The sequence below is a fragment of the Peromyscus leucopus genome, chromosome 20 (assembly GCF_004664715.2).
Source record: "Peromyscus leucopus breed LL Stock chromosome 20, UCI_PerLeu_2.1, whole genome shotgun sequence".
Taxonomy (NCBI): domain Eukaryota; kingdom Metazoa; phylum Chordata; class Mammalia; order Rodentia; family Cricetidae; genus Peromyscus; species Peromyscus leucopus.
The window spans coordinates 64,155,675-64,173,741 of record NC_051080.1 but is presented as its reverse complement, the minus strand read 5'-3'; the positions used below and the strand labels follow the sequence as shown (position 1 = coordinate 64,173,741).

Genomic DNA, 18,067 nt, shown 5'->3' with positions numbered 1-18,067 from the left:
TTGAAGCCAGACACACGTGGCTCTTGCAGTTCTCCAGTACTGTGCTTCTAAGACGACATACCAGAATTAGGGCAAATATCTCTTCCTTTTTGGGACCTCATTTTTTTTTTCTTGGTGGTGGTATTATGTATTGTTTTCTTATATTTTTCTATAATATCCAATTTTTTTTAATATGGAGTATTGCATTTCTGATGGGAAAACAAAACAACCTCACTATTAAACATGGATTTCCCCGGGACGAATCCATCAGTAGTTACCGCCTGGCCTAAGTGGAGTCTTCAGATGAGTCTGTTGAATACGAAGCTAGGTTCCACATTTTGTGAGTCATGAGCAGATGGATTTTGAAACCAGGGGAGGTGGCTTAAGTTGCCCATAGAGTCTGGAGAGTAGAAAATAGAGCTAAAGAAAGAACCCTGAAAAGACAAACGGTGGAAGGGGAGCAAGTGAGAGGAAAAAAAAAAAAGCTTTATTACTAGCTCTGCATTCCTTTCCAGAGTCAAGACACTTCTGGAAAGTCTTAGAGTTCTGCTAGTCAGATCGAGTCTAGCTTTTTATAAATTTCTGAGTAGTTCTGGTTTCTTCTTTAGAGACGCGGGGCTTTTTCAGCTAGTTTACCTGACCTCTTCAAGCCCAATATTTTCGTTTACAAAACAGGAATTACTTACTGCCTTTCTCGCAGTTGCTATTGGGAGGAGACGGGAAATGCAAAATAAAATGGGGGAGGGGTAACACAATGAGAATACTGCCACTGTTTAAAACCGGTACCTAAGTTAGCCGGCTCCCCACGGACCCCGATTTTTCGAGGTAGGCAGAGAAAGAGTACTCTTTTCAGCTCCTGACACGGAGAAGTCAAACTCTTTGTTGTGAGGTTTAAGAAGCCCGAGAGTCAGGTAATAATTTCTGCTCCACCACGACCCCCAAGTTGGGTAATAGCCCCTACATGCGCGGCCGCTGAAAGACTACCACTCCCAGAATGCTACGCTCCGGCCGACAGCCCACCGCTTCCGGGTGGGCTGCGCGCCGGCGCCGCTCTAGGCACTACCTCGTCTCGGTGGCTGGCTGCCGCCGCGCGTCTCGGATGCTGGGGGCTGGGAGCCGCTGCAAGTGTTAGCTCGGTTCGGGGCCTGGCTGCGCGCGAGAGCGCGCGATGGAGGCCGGGTGCTGGGTGCTCGGCGGCGAATTTGAGGACTCAGTGTTCGAGCAGAGGCCGGAGCGGCGGCCCGAGCCGCCCGCGCCCTACGGCGCCAAGCTGTGCGAGCCACAGGTGAGACGGCTGCTGGCTCCTGCCGCTCCGCATCGGAGCCGGCCTGCGGCGAGGCCAGCCCCCGCCCCTGTCCCGCAGCCCTGGAGTCGGGACTTGTGAGCACGGCCGCCTCCCTCTTCCAGCCTCCCACAGGTCCCGCAGGCCGGCCGGGGCCAGCGTCACACCACACCTCCCTGCCCCCAGCCCGGCCCGGATGGTCAACAGCGCATTCTTGCAGGACCCTCTTGACAGTCTGGGAGAATAAAATAGTTTCAAGCCAATTTAGTTTCATCGTTTTCTAATAGGATAATGAAAATGGGGTGGAGGTTTATATATTATTGTTAAGAAGTGGGGAATGGCTAGTTGAAAAACAGTGTGACTAGATAGCTGCAGAGGGCCGAAGTTAACCGTGGCTCAAATATCTAGTCTTGAGTGACATGGTGTTTGAAGAATAGAAGGAAGTTTTCCCTACCGTGGTGGCTCAGGAGGAGAGAAACTAATTTAGCAAGCTTGTGATGAGCGGTGGTACAGAGTGAAGTATTTTAGAAATACAGCCAAGCCATCAGAATGTGCTAACTGCATTCGAGTCAACTTAGAATTTAGAGACAGACTTTCTTTGGCCTCAGCAGGTTTTATTGTAAAAGGGAGTAGATGCTTCTTTGGCCATACAAAATGCTTTTCATCCTTTTTTGTGTCCTTTCGTCGGGAGTTAAATCTCAATCTCACTTTGTATCCAGGGGGTTTAAATCAGAAGAGGGAAGTGTTCTTAGAGATATCCAGAACCTCCTTTCAATTGTAATTTCCTTTGCTCGGTTCTCTGTGTGCCTGGGTGACATTTTCACAATAGCACCGTTGCGTAGTAATCACAGCCTCCTGTGTCTTGTGCATAGGATTGTCAATCCCTTTCACTTCATTGCTCTAAAGGAAAACAGATACTGCTTTAAAGAGTCCTTGGTACCGTACAGGATGCGGTTGAAAATACGTGGGTTTTTTTTTCTTGTTTTTGCTTTTTTTTTTACAAACATGTTATTGACATGTTTATACTAGTGGTCATTAAAGAATTTATTTTTATCCACATTCATTCATTTATTTGTGTGTGTGTGTGTGTGTGTGTGTGTGTGTGTGTGTGTGAGAGAGAGAGAGAGAGAGAGAGAGAGAGAGAGAGAGAGAGAGAGAGAGCGCCATGGCACTGTGGCAGTCCAGACAAACTGCAGGTATTGGTTGTTCCTTCTACCCCAGGGGTCGGTGATCTCGGACTTGGTGACAGGTGCTTTTACCCACAGAGTCTTCTCACTGCCTCTGTATTTGTGATCATTTTAACAAAAACCTGGGCCGTTAGTGAGATGACGCAGCAGATAAAGTCACCTGCAGCCGGGTCTTGATGACCTGAGCTCTGTCACCAGAACCGACACAGTAGAAGGAGAGAACGGACTCCAGCAGATCGTGCTCGGACTTCCACATGTTCACAGTGGCTTGGATGTGACCTCACACATATAATCTATTGAAAAAATGATTTTTAAAAGTCAGGCCACCATTGAGATTGTCATTGGTGGCTCAGTGGGTAAGTGCTTAATACCAAGCATGCGGATCCGAGTACCCTTATAAAAAACTGGGCATGGCAACCAGCACTGGGAGGTGGAGACAGGAGCACCCTGGGGCTTGCTGTAGCCAGGCTAGCCACAGTCACAGGCCTACACACACCTGTATATACATGTACTACACATATGTATCATTTGGTCTATGCGGTTATCTCAGCACTTGGGGGGCATAATGAGACCCTGTTTCAAAAAACAAGGAAAATGTAGCCATTTTTTGGTCCACTGTTTTCGCTTGAGTCTCATCCTTGGCGGTTAAATGGTTGTATTATGGGAACCGGCTTTTGATGGTGATGTGGAAAAGCATGGCTTCACTCTTCCTCATAAATGCTGTCTTCTTGATTTCTAGTGGTTTTATGGAGAGACGGAAAGTACTGAGGATACTGAAGTTCTCACTCTCAAGAAATTCAGAGGGGACCTGGCCTACCGACGACAGGAATACGAGGTGGGAGTCAGCCCGTGACAGACTAGGGTACTTGAAGTGGGCTCTTGTTTTATCAAAATGGCGCATGTAAAGAGCAGTGTGTGCCAGGTTAGGAGTGTGCTTTGTGGAGATGGAGTTAGTCTTCGGCGATGCCTGTAGATGATCTTAGAATCCTAAGTCCCGGTCTTTTCTTTAGGGTCCATATTACGTTCTGTTTTTTCATAATTCCAACCAAAGACTATTTTGGGAGTCCTTGTGGTCTGTTTCCCTAGGCTCTATATCAACTCACCTGTGACTCTCTAGCATGTCACAGGGACAAATTCCCTAAAATATGCCAGAAAAGGGAAGAGTGAACAATCAGATGCCAGATTGCTTCACATATATGTCCCCTCTCATCTTTGTGCAAATATTAATAAGGTATAATAGCTGAGCCTCATGGCATATGCCTTCAATCACAGCGCTTGCGAGGTGGAGGCAGAGGCGGGTAGATCCCTGTGAGTTCAAGTCCAGCCTAATTAATCTACATAGCAAATTCCAGGCCAGCCGGAGTTATATATGTCTCAAAAGACACATACACACACACACACACACACACACACACACACACACACACATACACACACACACACACACATGTCCCAGTAAATCTAGGACTCAAAGCCTATTCTGTTTGCATCTAGAATGTTCTGTCTCTAATGCTGTGATATTTACCATAGTTGTAGACATTATGACCTGCAGCCATCTGTCTCTACCCTTTAGAAGAACATTAATAGTACTGTTTGAAGCACTTAGGTCTCCCATAGGTCATTGGAGAGGTCAGTTGTAATACTACTTTCTGCGTAGGCAACGGTCATCTCTGCACTGGATCCTTTCCCCATCCTCCTTATGCCTCCCTCCTCCCTTTAATAATTGTCAGAAAGCGCTGCGGGAATACTCCGGGATCTCTGAACAGTTGCCGTCTACCAATGTTGCCATGAAAAGGGATGTCCAAGAAGGCCAGGCCCGGTGTCTGGCTCACCTGGGGAGACACGAGGAAGCCCTGGAGATTGCAGCAGACTTGGTGAGTGGCTCCATCTTGTTCTCACACTCTCCTGTACCAAGGACGTCAGGGTCGTTCACTCCCTGAAAAACAGATCTCCAGTGGAAGGGGGATTGGTGGGCTGGGATTACGGCGGGAAACCATTAGCGGTGCAGTTATTGAGCTGAAGCTTGGTGCACCAGATGTGATTATTTTCTTGGAATATTTTTCCTGTGCTAAGATGAGAATTATTGCTTAGAAATCTCATTTTCAGAAGTTTTATTTTTATGAGGAATATATACTCAGAGTGGTAGGATTATGAGTGATTTTTTTTTGGATTTTTCAACGATATATTTTAAATTTTAATTGTGTGTGTGTGTGTGTGTGTGTGTGTGTGTGTGTGTGTGTGTGTGTGTGTGTTGGCATCCAAGTGTGGGTATGGACATGGAGTGCAGGTGCCCAGGAGCCTAGAGACATTGGATCCCCTGGAGCTGGAGAACAGCTGGCTGTGAGCTACCCAGTGTGGGTGCTGGGAACCAAACCTGGGTCCTCTGCAAGAGCAACCCGTGCTCTTAACCACCGAATCATCTCTAGTCCCATTGTTTTATTATTGCAGCCCTGGGAAAATCCCTGAAACACATTTAAATGGAATTTAAGGTCCAAAGAGGGGCATACCAACCATGCCATCAAACCCTCCTTTATTAATTTGGCATACCAGTCGTCTTAGTTAGGGTTTCTATTGCTATGAAGAGACACCATGACCATGGCAACTCTTGTAAAGGAAAACATTTCATTGGGTGGTTCACTTACAGTTCAGAGGGTCAGTCCAGTATTATCATGGCTGGGAGCATGGCAGCGTGCAGGCAGACATGATGCTGGAGAAGGAGCTGAGAGTCCTGCATTTTGCAGGCAACAGGAGGTAGTCTGATTGTCACACTGAGCAAAGCTTGAGCAAAAGAGACCTCAAAGCCCGCTTCTGCCGTGACACACTTCCTCCAACAAGGCCACACTTCCTGATAGTGCCTAGTGCCACTCCCTTTGGGATTATGGAGGCCAATTACATTCAAACTACCACACCAGTAAACTCACCTTATTAATCATATTATCAGGACTGTAGTCTAGAGCCCAGCATACCAGTGCATGCCTGTAATTCCAGCACTTGGGAGGCTGTGGTAAGAGCATCACAAGTTCAAGACCAGTCAGTCTAGTCTGTATATATACATGCGTATATATGCGTACCCTATTTTTTTAAAAAAAGCAGGAGTCAGGGAGGGATCACGGTCTGTGTGTGGCACCTACTTCACACTGACATATACCTGCCTTCCCAGTGGGAACGTGTTTTTGAGTAGTAGACTGCATTATAGATCATAGCAGAAGTGGAGCATTTGCTAGAGATAATCCAGACATGTTCTTATTAGGAAAAAAAAAGGCATAATTAAAATACTGTTTTTAATATGTTGTCTATTTACTTAGAGGTGGTGGGGATTCATACGCCACAGCCTGTGTGGAGGTCCGAAGACAATTGGTGGGAGTTAGTTTCCTTCCACCGTGTGGTTTCCAGGGCTTGAACCCAGGTCCTCAGGCTTGGCAGCAAGCACCTTTACACACTGAGCCAGCTCAGAAAGGCACAGCCTGGCTTTAGAGAATTCATTGTTCAGCAGGTTAGGTCACATCTGCAGTACACAGGGCACTGTACCATGTCTGTGTACTATAACTCAGAATCGAACCCAGGACTCTTATTATTGCCGTAAGCAATAGAAAACAGTTAAAGCAAGGCGTGCCCAGTGCTTGGGTAGATACGGTGTCACCAAATAAGTTATGTGTGTGTTTCATGTTTTTCCTCTCGGCATGGGAGTGCTCCAAGAACTCAGCAGGCTTTCACTGCCTGCTGTACTGGTTCCTGTACGCTGCATCCTGGGTGGTTTACTGGTTCCTGCAGGCTGCATCCTGGGTGGTTTACTGGTTCCTGTACACTGCATCCTGGGTGGTTTACTGGTTCCTGTACACTGCATCCTGGGTGGTTTTTACTGGTTCCTGTACACTGCATCCTGGGTGGTTTACTGGTTCCTGTACACTGCATCCTGAGTAGTTTGGCCTCTGTTTGACACTCGGTTTTGTTCTGTGCAGGCGTGTGACCTGGACAGGCTGGGCTTCCCTTAGATTTCACATCGGGTTGAAGGTAATTTCACTCTGCCATCTGCTCTCTGCAGACTAATTTGGAAAAAGTGGACCCTTTTCTCTAACCCACAGGGCATCTGCCATATGGCAGGTTAGGTGAGAGATAGTGGCTCTTAAGGAGACTTCAAAAGGGTTTTCTGATCAGAAGGACACAGAGCAGCCTCCTGTGGCCAGGGACAGCAGGGAAGGCATTTGGGTGCAGTACCAAGCTGAGAGCTTCAGGCTTGTCCTGGGTAAGAATCCAAGCCAAGTCAAAGATGCAGATGGGGTTCCTGCAAATCCTCAAGGAAATTACCTCAGGGTTTAGTAACTCTGAAATATTAAAAAGAAATCATTAGGTCAGCACCTAATAAGAAAATGCACACAGACCTCACCACGGTGACAGACAGGACCCGGGGAGAGATGTGCTCGTGGCTTCAGAGTCCATACTCCGGGGTCACTGGGCTTGTGTTTCTGGGCTGTAGTGAGGTGGTGTGACATGATGGAGGATGTAACTGAGACAGCAGCCTCTCCTGGCAGCAGGGTGATGTGGGGCAGAGGCACTGGCAGGCTCTCTCTTTCTCCTTGTTATTCTGTCTAGGAAGCCAGCTTATGGGGTCTACCCCATTTAACTAGTATGTTCTAGAACTGTTCTTAGATGCTCCCCTGGGTGCTTCTCAGACCATCAGGTTGTTAGTTGAGACTGGGCATCACAAGTTCACGCCTCGCCAGCATGACACCAGATAACCATAACAGGACTGTGGTAAAGTTGAACAATCCATGGCATTATGTTTTTGGTGTTGAATTTTGTCAGGCCACTTATACATGAGCTGCTGCATTATGGCATTGGGGTGTTGTGGTGGTTTGAAAGAAAATGGCCCCCAAAGGAAATGGCACTATTAGGAGGTGTGGCCTTGTTGGAGGAAGTGTGTCACTGTGGGGGCAGGCTCTGAGGTCTCCTATGCTCAAGCTATGCTCAGTGTGACACAGAAATTCCTTCTGTTGCCTGTGGATCAAGATATAGAACTCTCAGCTCCTTCTCCTACACCATGTCTGCCTGCATGCCGCCATGCCACCCACCATGAGGACAATGGACTAAACCTCTGAACTGTAAGCCAGCCCCAATTAAATGCTTTCCTTTATAAGAGTTGCCATGGTCATAGTATCTCTTCACAGCACTAGAAACCCTAACAAAGGTGTCTAAGAGTTGCTGAGGACCATTTACTGGATCATTTTTATGGATTTATGGATTCATATTTGTGTGTGTGTGTGTGTGTGTGTGTGTGTGTGTGTGTGTGTGTGTGTGCGCGCGCGCGCGCGCGCGCGCGCGCGCGCATGCTCCATCCAGCCACAGCTTTCACTGGCCCTAGGTTATGGTTTGAAACACAAAAGCTGTGGAAGTATTAAGTTCACTTGATCCATATGGCACCTAAAAATACTTCTGGTTTATAACATACACAACTTGGGCTTTTAGGTGCTTCCATTTTTATATGAAAACATTTTGTAGTTAAGATTCTTTTGTTCCTTCTCCTCAGGAGAATAAAGCAACCAACACGGACCATCTAACCACGGTGCTCTACCTCCACTTGGCTATTTTTTCAAGTTTTCAGAGCTTGGAGAAGACAATTCTGTGCTTGCAAAAACTGATTTCCCTTCATCCTCTGAACCCTTGGAGCTGGTGGAAATTGGCAGAGGCATACCTGAGTCCAGGGCCAGGTCTACCGGCGTTGTGTACATCATCTCGGGGACAGACGAGTGTCACCTCAAGAAACCAAGCTATCAGTTCCTCAGGTGTGCACTCTGGAACAGGCCGCCTTCTGTATTTCCCAGCAACCTTGCCCGAGAGTGCAGTGCTTTCCATGGAGGCAAGTGGTTGTAACATCCAGAAGGCTGAGGAGGCTCCACAGAAGATGCAGAACTGTCTGGCAGAATGGAGAGAAGCCGCAGGGCTGGAGGCTCGGATGAAGGCATGTGCCTCTCTGGTTCGCGCCAGGTAAGCCGAGAGGGCATGTCAGCACCCAGGATGAGCTTGGAGAAAGGCTGCTTCTTCGTTTTAAGGAGGAAAGATTTGTTTCTTTAAGTTAATTTTTAAAGTTAGCATCCATGGTATGCAGGGAATGAGGAATCCCATACAAGGCTGGTAGGAATATAGACTAGTACAGCCACTTAGATATAGGGATCCAGAAATAAAATGAGTGAAACTAAGCTAGGGCCTGGAATGCAAGACTTTAATCCCAGCACCTGGGAAGCAGAAGCAGGTAGATCTCTGTGAGTTTGAGGTCAGCCTGGTCTACATAGAGAGTTTCAGGGCAGTCAGAGCTATGTAGAGAGACGCTCTCTCAAACAAATAAACAAAAAACCCACCCTAAAAGAAAAGCCAAAAATAAGAGTACCGTATGACCCAGCTGTGCCGTATACCTGAAGCACTCTGAGCTAACCTGCCCCAAAGATACTTGTGCACCCGTGGTTATCACTGCTCTATTCACAGTGACTGAGAAGTGGACAAGATGGTTCCCGATGTCTGTTAATACAAGAAAGCCCAGCCACCTGGGAAATGAATATAAACCACAACGGGACACAAAAAAATAAAACATTTCATATTGCTATTGGTATAGACCTGGAATTCCAGCACTTGGGAGCCTGAGCCAGAAGGATCATGAGTTCAAAGCCAGCCTGAACTATGTAGTGAGACTCTGTCTCAAATGAACAAGACAAAGTCTCATAGTTGGGGGGCGTGAGGGAGGATGGGTCGGGCCTCTGAGGAACTCAGGCGGCATCCTCTGAATAAACATTCCCTTGCACCTGTAGATCAGAAACCCAAGCTGGGCTGTGGTGGCGCACGCCTTTAATCCCAGCACTTGGGAGGCAGAGGCAGGTGGATCTCTGTGAGTTTGAGGCCAGCCTGGGCTACAGAGTGAGTTCCAGGAAAGGCACAAAGCTACACAGAGGAACCCTGTCTTGGAAAAGAAAAGAAAAGATCAGAAACCCACAGTCCCATGTGATGTGAGGAGGATGTGGGGCCATCTGTAGGAGTCAGCTCAGTGAAAACAGCAAATGCCCACCCCAGGAGTTTGGGGAGATGGTGCAGGCAGGAGGCAGAAACTGCCCAGTGGTCATTACCCTGTTTGGAAAAAAAAAAAAATGCAAATAAAAAAAGACAGCTCTTGTTATTACTCAAGATAGAGTGTTAAGATTGGAAACAAACAAAAAGTCTGTGATGAGCAATTAAAATGTATACACATTTAAAAGGAAAAGTGTCATTTCTACAGAAATGGCTTTCTTGTTTGTGTCTGGCAGAAATCTGAAGAAAGCCTGCTCTTGTACTCAGTGCTACTAGTGAGCACCCAGTGCTTGGTGCACAGTACATAGTGCTTAGTGCTTAGTTCATGCAGCGGAGCCTCCCATGCTGGCTTCCGGGGACTCCAAGCACTTTGGATCCTTAAAATATGTGGATTTGGGGGAAGCGGGAAGGAGGAATGCCTTTGACCAGTTCTGTGACTGGTCAGTGAAGAAACAAACTGGTGGGAATGGAGGTCCTGTTTTTATATGATAATTCTGGAGAATCTATTGAAACTTGCTAAGAATTAAAAAGAGATTAGCAGATGCCCAGTTATCACTGACCCCATCACTTTTTTATGTTGTGCTTGGTTGGTTGGTTTTGTGCACAGTTCTCACTCACTCTGTAGCCGTGGCCGGCCTGGAACTCACTGGGTAGACCAGGCTGGCCTCAGACTCATAGAGACGCACTTGCCTCTGCCGCCTAAGGGCTAAGAGCAAAGGCGTGTGCCACCATGCCCAGTGACTCTGTCACTTGCATCCCGAAGCACGTGTGCCAGGCACATCATAAAGATGGTTAAAAAAAAAGCAAAACAAAACCAAACCAAACCAAGAGGCTCTTTCCTTGCAACAGTCACCGCGTTGAGGACAATATACATGGAGCCAGTGACTGGCGCAGAGCTGCTGAGGGCTGTGTCCTGGTGTGAGCAGAATACCATGGAGACCAACCAGAGGGGAGAACCAGCCTTTTCCAGGCCTGGGCGCCTCTGGATGCTCCTCGGGAGGAGTGCTTAGCAGCTGCTGGCCACCAAGTACTGGGTGCTCTGTACAAATCCTTTCATATTACTCCTCATGGTTTTCTGGGCTGCATATTGGGGTCATTTTATAGCCCCAAAGCCCTGTGTCTACGCAGGGCTTAGTTCTTTGTGTTGTCTTGCTCACCTGTGTACTGTTCCTCAGGTGAGGAAGGTATGTTCTTATGTTTGGTGAGATAGAGAAAGAAAGCTCAGCTAGCAGGCATAGAGGAGCAGTTACACAATCTGGAGCCGTCTTCGGGTTTCTATCGCTGTCAAGAGATACCATGACCATGGCAACCTTCATAAGAAAAACATTTAACTGGAGTGGCTTACAGGTTCAGAGGTTTAGTCCGTTATCATCATGGTAGCACACAGGCAGACAGGGTGCTGGAGAAGAGTTCTTCATCTTGGGCAGGCAGGAGGAAGAGAGAGAGAGAGACACTGGGCCTGGCTTAGATTTCTAAAACCTCAGAGCCCACCACCCCCAGTGACACATTTTTTCCAGGAAAGCCACATCTACTCCGACAAGGCCCCATGTCCTAATCCTTTCAAATAATGCCACTCCCTGTGAACCTATAGTATGCATTCAGACTGCTGAGGGTAGCTAGAGCAGCAATGTGGAGAAGCTCAAGGAGGCCTGGAAACCACAATACCGGGGCAAGGGGAGGAGGAGGCTGGACTCAGAGTCAGACCTGGTTCAGGACTTTGTCTGGTGTCGACCACGTGAGCCTGGACGGTTTGCTGGCCAGCTGTGTGGCCTTGCACCAATTCCATAAACTCCAGGCTCGAGACTCCTCATCTGGACAGATGGAGGAATGGGGAACAATGCCTGTTGCCTGAGGGTGTGGAGTTCAAGTTCTCTAACGTGCCTACTGCATGCAAGGGCTGCTGCAAGCAGCTGGGAAGTGCTGGCTATTGGAAAATGCCGAGCTGTTGAGCACTTTCATTGTGTTTGGGTTTTTTTTATTAGCTTAAGACTTTACCCTCTTTGCTTATTGGTTGATTTTGAGGCAGTGCTCACTGTGCAGCCAAGGTTTGCCTGGAACTTGTATGCCACCGTGATCTTCAGCCTTTCCGGTGCTAGGACTGGAGCTGTGGGCTGCCACCCCTGGCTTAGGTGCCATACAGAACCGGTCCTTTCCTTGAAGGCCCAGAGAGTATTCAGAGGCTTGAATGGAGTGTGATCCGAACTGTGATTCAGGTGTGTGTGCGTGGCGGGGGTGGCGTGGGTGGGTGGGTGGGTTACCAGACGAGGTCATTTGGAACTTTGGACAGCAGTGGAGAGGCAGTGGTCATCAGTGATAGGATCTGACCTAAAATAGTGCAGTAGTAATAGAAGTAGAAAACAGTGTCATTACGGAACAGATGGGACTCGGCGACCAGCTGGGTGTATGGGTGGGACGGGAGTGAAAAGAAGGAGACTCCGAGGAGTGCCCTGGGTGCAGAGGTGGGCAGGACGGGAGTGAGGAGAAGGAGACTCCGAGGAGTGCCCTGGGTGCAGACCGTGGCTTGGGTGCTTTTTGCTGAGATGGATCATGCAAAAGGATGGGAAGGACAGATCAGGGTCCAAGGAAGAATGATGTCAGCTTGATGTACGGAAACCCAGGTGCCTGTGGGACATCCAGCCCTCGGGCTCCTCATTAGGAAAGGGGAGTTGAGCTCCGAAGATGGGGTGAGTGACTCAGGAGACCAGGGTAGGATCACTGGGCACGTTCATAGTAAGGCAGCTGTGAAGCGGTCGTCAGAGGTCTGGCCCTGGTTTGGTACTCACGTGCGCCAGCAAAGCTAAGTGGTCCTTGGGGTCCAGTCTCTGTGGAGTCAGCAGATGCCGGCAACCCAGGAACCGACCCAGGACACTCTGTGCCTGGGGCTGACTGAAAGCTTTTCTCAGTGAATTGTTTTTGCTTTCAACAGCCTGCCTGCCTGCCTGCCTTATTGTTTTTAGACAAAGACTCCCTGCAACCTATGCTACCCTCAGACTGAGAGCTGCGGGAACCCCTGAGTCCTGGTCCTTTCTTTTAGAAGAAGATGTGAAGGGAGGCAGCTTTTTCGGGCAGGACTCCCGGCTGCTGAGGGAGCTGCTGAGGGAGCTCGTGTGTGCTCTCTGCTGCCCTGTGGTGGAGCCTCTCACGCTGAGACTTTCTGGCTTTTCAGGCTTTTGCTTCAGCTCACCCAGCCTCAGCAAACCTCGTTTGCTTTGGAGAGGAACTTGAGGACTCAGCAGGAAGTTGCGGAGCGAGTGAAGGAGCTGCGCTTCCCTGACGGTGCCGTGCTGTTGATGGAGGAGGTGGGTACCCCTCAGGTTGGCGCAGCGCCAAGCATCCCGCCGACTTGTGCTGCTCCATACCAGAGCCGGGCCAGAGCTCATCTCATCCTGAAGGACTTATCTCATCCTGAAGGACTTCTGTCCCTCTTCACCGTGTGCCTTTGGGTCACCCCTTGTTCTTATCAGCCGTCCTTAGCACCTGCCCCCTTGAGCATCCCAAGTGACATGCCCTTCTTAGCTGTTTCAATGTAGAATTAACTGACTGATGAGTTTTTGGGAGATTGAACCCAGGACCTCGTGCGTGCTAGGCAATCTCTGTGCTGCCGAGTCACCCTGGTGCTGAACTAATAGTCAAGTGTCCGTACCTGTGCAGCAGTCTTACACCCCACCCCTCCACCCATCCTACCAGCCAGTGAAGACAGGCAGATCCGAAATGGAGGCTCAGAGAGGTTGTGGCGCCCTGAGGTTAGAAGGCCAGTGGCAGATTGTGTAGAGCAGATGTGAGAAGTGTTCTCTGTCTGCCCTGACACTCTCTTGATGTTCACAGAGAAATGAAAACGCCATGTCTAAGCCTCCGTCAGCCTCTTCGGAGCTGGCTGTTTGTAAAGAACACGGTTGAAGGATGGCATCGGGAGATGATGGGTCAAGCTCTTCCGCTTCCTTTCTGTACACACCAGAGTTGACAGTGTCACGTCCCCAAGACACCCAGACAGACAGATGGCTAACTGTGGTGCCTGTCAGCACACCGAAGTGTCTGCTCAGCCGCTAGGTTCAGCAGCCATGCTTTTCCCATGAGAACGACTGTGTGTGTGTGTGTGTGCGTGTGTGTGTGTGTGTGTGTGTGTGTGTGTGTGTGTGTGTGCGTGCGCGTGTGTGTGCGCGCGCGCGCGCGCGCCCTGATGCCATTGCTTTAGGAAACTGTGTGTTTGTTATGGTAGCCAGGTATTGCTTACTTTCCGTTTCCTGTGTGAAGTCAGCTGGCAGCCTGTGTTGTCCAGGCTGGTCTTAGACTGTTGGGTTCAGGGGATCTTCCTGCCTCGGCCTCCGCACTAGTCAGCTCTGTAGATGTGGTCAGCGAAGATGGCTTTCTTTTCTCCTTCCTTCCTTCCTTCCTTCCTTCCTTCCTTCCTTCCTTCCTTCCTTCCTTCCTTCCTCCCTCCCTCCCTCCCTCCCTCCCTCCCTCCCTCCCTCTCTCCCTCCCTTCCTTCCTGGTATGCATTCTTCCTGTTTCATCCCCAGAATACATACACATTAAAAAAATAGTGCTGGGACTGGGAGGCAGAGGCAGGCAGAGCCTTGGGGCATGCCGAGCTTGCCGAGCTTGCCGAGCTTGCCGAGCAGCATCCCCTGATGTGGCTTCTAGGCCAAGTGAGAGACTGAAAACAAGGCAGAGGCGCCCGATGAATGACACTCAAGGTTGCCTTCTCTTTTCCACATGTACACATGTGCACCACAGATGCTCACACGTGAACACACGCAAAGATAAATGGAAGCTTGTGTTATGTGCTTCTATAGGTAGGAAAGAAATATCACTTCCCATGGTAGATGATAACTATCAGCCCAAGTTCAAATTTAGTAAAAGCACTGTCATTGAAGTCTAAGTGGATGTGATTGCCTGGATTGTCTGTATTTGAAGAGAATTATTTAAGCAAGAGTTAGAGAGTATCTTAGTTGGGTGACTATTGCTGCAACAAAACCCCATGACCAAAGCAAGTTGGGGAGGAAAGGGTTTATTGGTTTACACTTCTTTATCACTGTTCCTCATCAAAGGAAGTCAGGAACTCAAACAGGGTGGGAACCTGGAGGCAGGAACTGATGCAGAGGCCATGGAGGGGTGCTGCTTACTGGCTTGTTCAGCCTGCTCTTACAGAACCCAGAACCACCAGTCCAGGGAGAGAACCACCCACAATAGGCTGGGCCCTCCCCCATGATCACTAATTAAGACCATCCCTACAGGCTTGCCAGTCTTATGGAGGCCTTTCTCAGGTGAGGTTCCTTCATCTCAGATGTCTTTATCTTGTATCAAGTTGACATAAAACTATCCAGTACAAAGAGGTATGAAAGTCACATTAGTACCATTCCAGTCATTATTCTGAATTTATTTATTCCAAAAATTACAATTAAAATAGGATGTATTTCCCACGTTGCAATTCAATACTTAATCTTAGTTTCACGCAGCACCCAAAATCAGATTATGTGCCATTGCTGGCGACCTCCATTTCTAATCCAGTGTATATATTTATCATGGATTGTATTCTTCTTCGTTATTTCATCATGCATCCCATGTTCAAAGATCCCCCTCCTCATTCTCCCTTTTATCGTATGTGGGTATGGGTGAATGCTTGGATGCAGGTGTGGACATACATGGCATGTATGTAGAGGTCAGGGAGAGGTAGGCTTGCTGGCCCAGAAGCTTCCAAGGAAACACCTCTCTCTACCTCCCATCTTGTCCTCCCTGAGGTTACAGGGCTCAGCACAATGTCATGCTTTCTCGTGGGTTCCAGGATTCCAAAAGCAGGGCCTCATGCCCACAAGGCAAGCGTTTTACTAACATCCCCTCGGCCACCTTTTCTCACTGTTTTGTCCTGGCTGGCCTCAAATTTGACACCTCAGCTTCCCAAGTAGCTTCTTTTTAAGATAATGACTTCTGGTGTGTTAGCTCATAGTTTAAGATACTGATTTGGTGGTGTTTTTTTTTTTTTTTTTTGGTTTTTCGAGACAGGGTTTCTCTGTGTAGCTTTGCGCCTTTCCTGGAACTCACTTGGTAGCCCAGGCTGGCCTCGAACTCACAGAGATCCGCCTGCCTCTGCCTCCTGAGTGCTGGGATTAAAGGCGTGCGCCACCACCGCCCGGCTTGATTTGGTTTTTTGAGACAGTTGTTTTTCTGTGTAGACCTGGCTATCCTGGAACTCACTCTGTAGACCAGGCTGGCCTCAAACTCACAGAGATCCACTTGTCTCTGCCTCCAGAATGCTGAGATTAAAGGTGTGTGCCACTACACCTGACTAAAATAATTGATTTTAAGACTAGACCTGGTTTTACATTCCTTTAATCCCAGCAGGTGGATCTCTGTGAGTTCAAGATCAGTATGGTCTACATAATGAGTTTGAGGCCAACCAGGACGACATAGAGAAACCCTGTCTCTAAATAAATAAAAACTGATTTTCATTGAATCCAAGAAGTCGTCACTTGTGAGACACATCATTATATGATAAGCCCCTGAAAGAGAAAGATCATGCCGTTTACAATATGATGTATCAGTTCATGATTTCAGAGACATTGAAATAATAAAAAAGCCCTCAGAATGATGAATTAGTAATGTTTAATAATTAATCACAGCATCTCATTGGCATTTACATAAAAAAATGTGTTATTTGGGGCTAGGAAGGTAGTTTGGTGGGGACGAGCTCGTATGCTGTAAGCAAGAGGACCTGAGTGTGAATCCCCACATCAGCCAGGCATGGTTCCAAATGCTGTAACCCTGGCACTGGGAGACAGAGAAGGTGGCCTGTGAGCTGGCTCCCAGCCTAGCCAGAACAGCCAGGTTAAGGTTCAGTGAGAGTAACGCCGAGTGACGGCAGAATTCTTCTTTGGATTTGGCATGCACAAGCAAGGGTACATATGCCACCACACACGTGCACACACACGCACACACCACACATGTGCACACACATGTACACACCACACACAAGCATACACCATACATGTGCACACACAAGCATACACCACACCTGTGCACACACACAAACATGTGGTTTCTGAAGGGCCATTCTTTGTTTGCACTTCTGGTTTTTGTGGCCACATGAGATCTCTAGGTTGGAGGAGCCTTAGGTTAGTGTCTCCAGTTCCCTGCACAGCATCCCTGCTGGATGGTTGTGTACACTCTCATGCTGGTGAGTCTGAACCTTGTCAGAACTCCATTTTGCTTACTGTCACTACCAAAGGATCACTTAGTGAGGTTACATAAGGGCTTTCTAGAATCTAATTTGAGTTGTCCAGAATCCAGGGTTTGAGTCTGTCCCTGCAGTTTGGTTGTGACCAGGAGGGAGCAGCATTGTGCCTTTAATGGGGATGTGCTAAGGCCCTAGAGAGCCTTGGCTGTGGAGGGTTGGAGTCTCCAAGTCAGTGAGAGCTGGACACAGCGACTTGTTGCTTGATTCTTTGCTGCCTTTGGCTTCTTTGGGGGAACATGGAGGAGACAGATCTGTATCCCACGTCATACCCTAGGCTGTACCCCTACCCTTTCAGCCCCAGCCTCTGGCCAGGAGGGAGAAGCGCTCAGGTGCACTGTAACATACCAGGCTGACATAGAAAAGTTCACTCAGTGTTCCAGGAGCCCAGGAGGCACAGCTGCCACCTTAGGACTTAGGGGTTCCTTTCCTGGGGAGAGTGAGAGTGGAAACCGTGCAGCTGGCGTGTGTGATGATAGTTTTGGACCAGGCCTTCTCAGTAGATCAGAGTGCCTCCCCGAGTGTTCTGTGTGAATTGCTTTACAGCTGGTAAATAACCTTTCTCCTGTGGCTGCTGCCGCTAACTGGGCTAGTCTTTCCCTCTCTTCTCCTGCTACAGGCTATGGGGGAAGACATTGTCCCAGAGAAAATCAAAGATGAAGTGCATTCAGAGGTGAAGTGTGTTGGCCCCGCAGCCCTGGCTGCCTTGGTGATCGCATCCTCCGAAGAATTTGAAGACAAGTGGTTCAGAAAGATCAAAGACCATTTCTGTTCCTTGGAAAATCAGTTCCACGTGGAGATACAGATCACAGCTTAGACAAGCACGTCAAGACCCAAACATCTTGTGCTGTGTTGTCCTTGTTTACTTTAGGCAAGGTCTGTGTAATCATGGAAAACTGAAATGAAGATGGTTCTTTATACTGTTTATAAACACTTCTCTCCCAGGTTATTTCATCTGTTTTCAGTTTTGCTATTTATTCTTGTGTTTTTAGGCCCTCAAGTACTGTCTTGTAGGTCTCTGCCAACCTAGCAGGCAGCTCTTGGGAAAACGATAAAGGGGCTGAGCTAGCTTTTGTGAGGGTTGATTGTGACTGACGTTCCAGACGTTTCTGTCCATCACAGTGAGGACAAGGCTCAGTCACAGTGGCCAGGAAGCAGAGGGAGACAGAGAAGGGACTAGAACAATACAACCCTCAAGGACATGCCCACAGGGACCCACTTCCTCCAGCTAAGACCCACCACCTAAAGTTTCTACTGCCTCCTTGTGTTGACCTCAACAGTGACTCTGAGGATAGTTCATATTCAAGCCCTGGATGCTGGCAGAAGACAGGATTCCTGAGT

At 48.4% G+C, this 18,067-nt stretch overlaps 2 protein-coding genes across 2 annotated transcripts in view; both read left to right on the top strand.

Moving 5' to 3' along the window:
• Positions 1-3,248, top strand: part of Zhx1 (zinc fingers and homeoboxes 1) — a 48,961-nt gene extending 45,713 nt beyond the window's left edge. The window contains exon 4 of the mRNA XM_037197795.1: positions 3,188-3,248. The gene's annotated coding sequence lies outside the window, so the exon portion shown is untranslated. The remainder of the gene's footprint in view (positions 1-3,187) is intronic.
• On the top strand, positions 1,026-17,686 carry LOC114694824 (uncharacterized protein C8orf76 homolog). Its single transcript, XM_028871892.2, has 6 exons — positions 1,026-1,264; positions 3,188-3,283; positions 4,179-4,322; positions 7,973-8,430; positions 12,665-12,797; positions 17,346-17,686. The coding sequence occupies exons 1-6, from the start codon at positions 1,148-1,150 to the stop codon at positions 17,541-17,543; spliced, it is 1,146 nt and encodes a 381-aa protein (XP_028727725.1). The 5' UTR covers positions 1,026-1,147; the 3' UTR covers positions 17,544-17,686.
• The last annotated feature ends 381 nt before the right edge of the window (positions 17,687-18,067 follow it).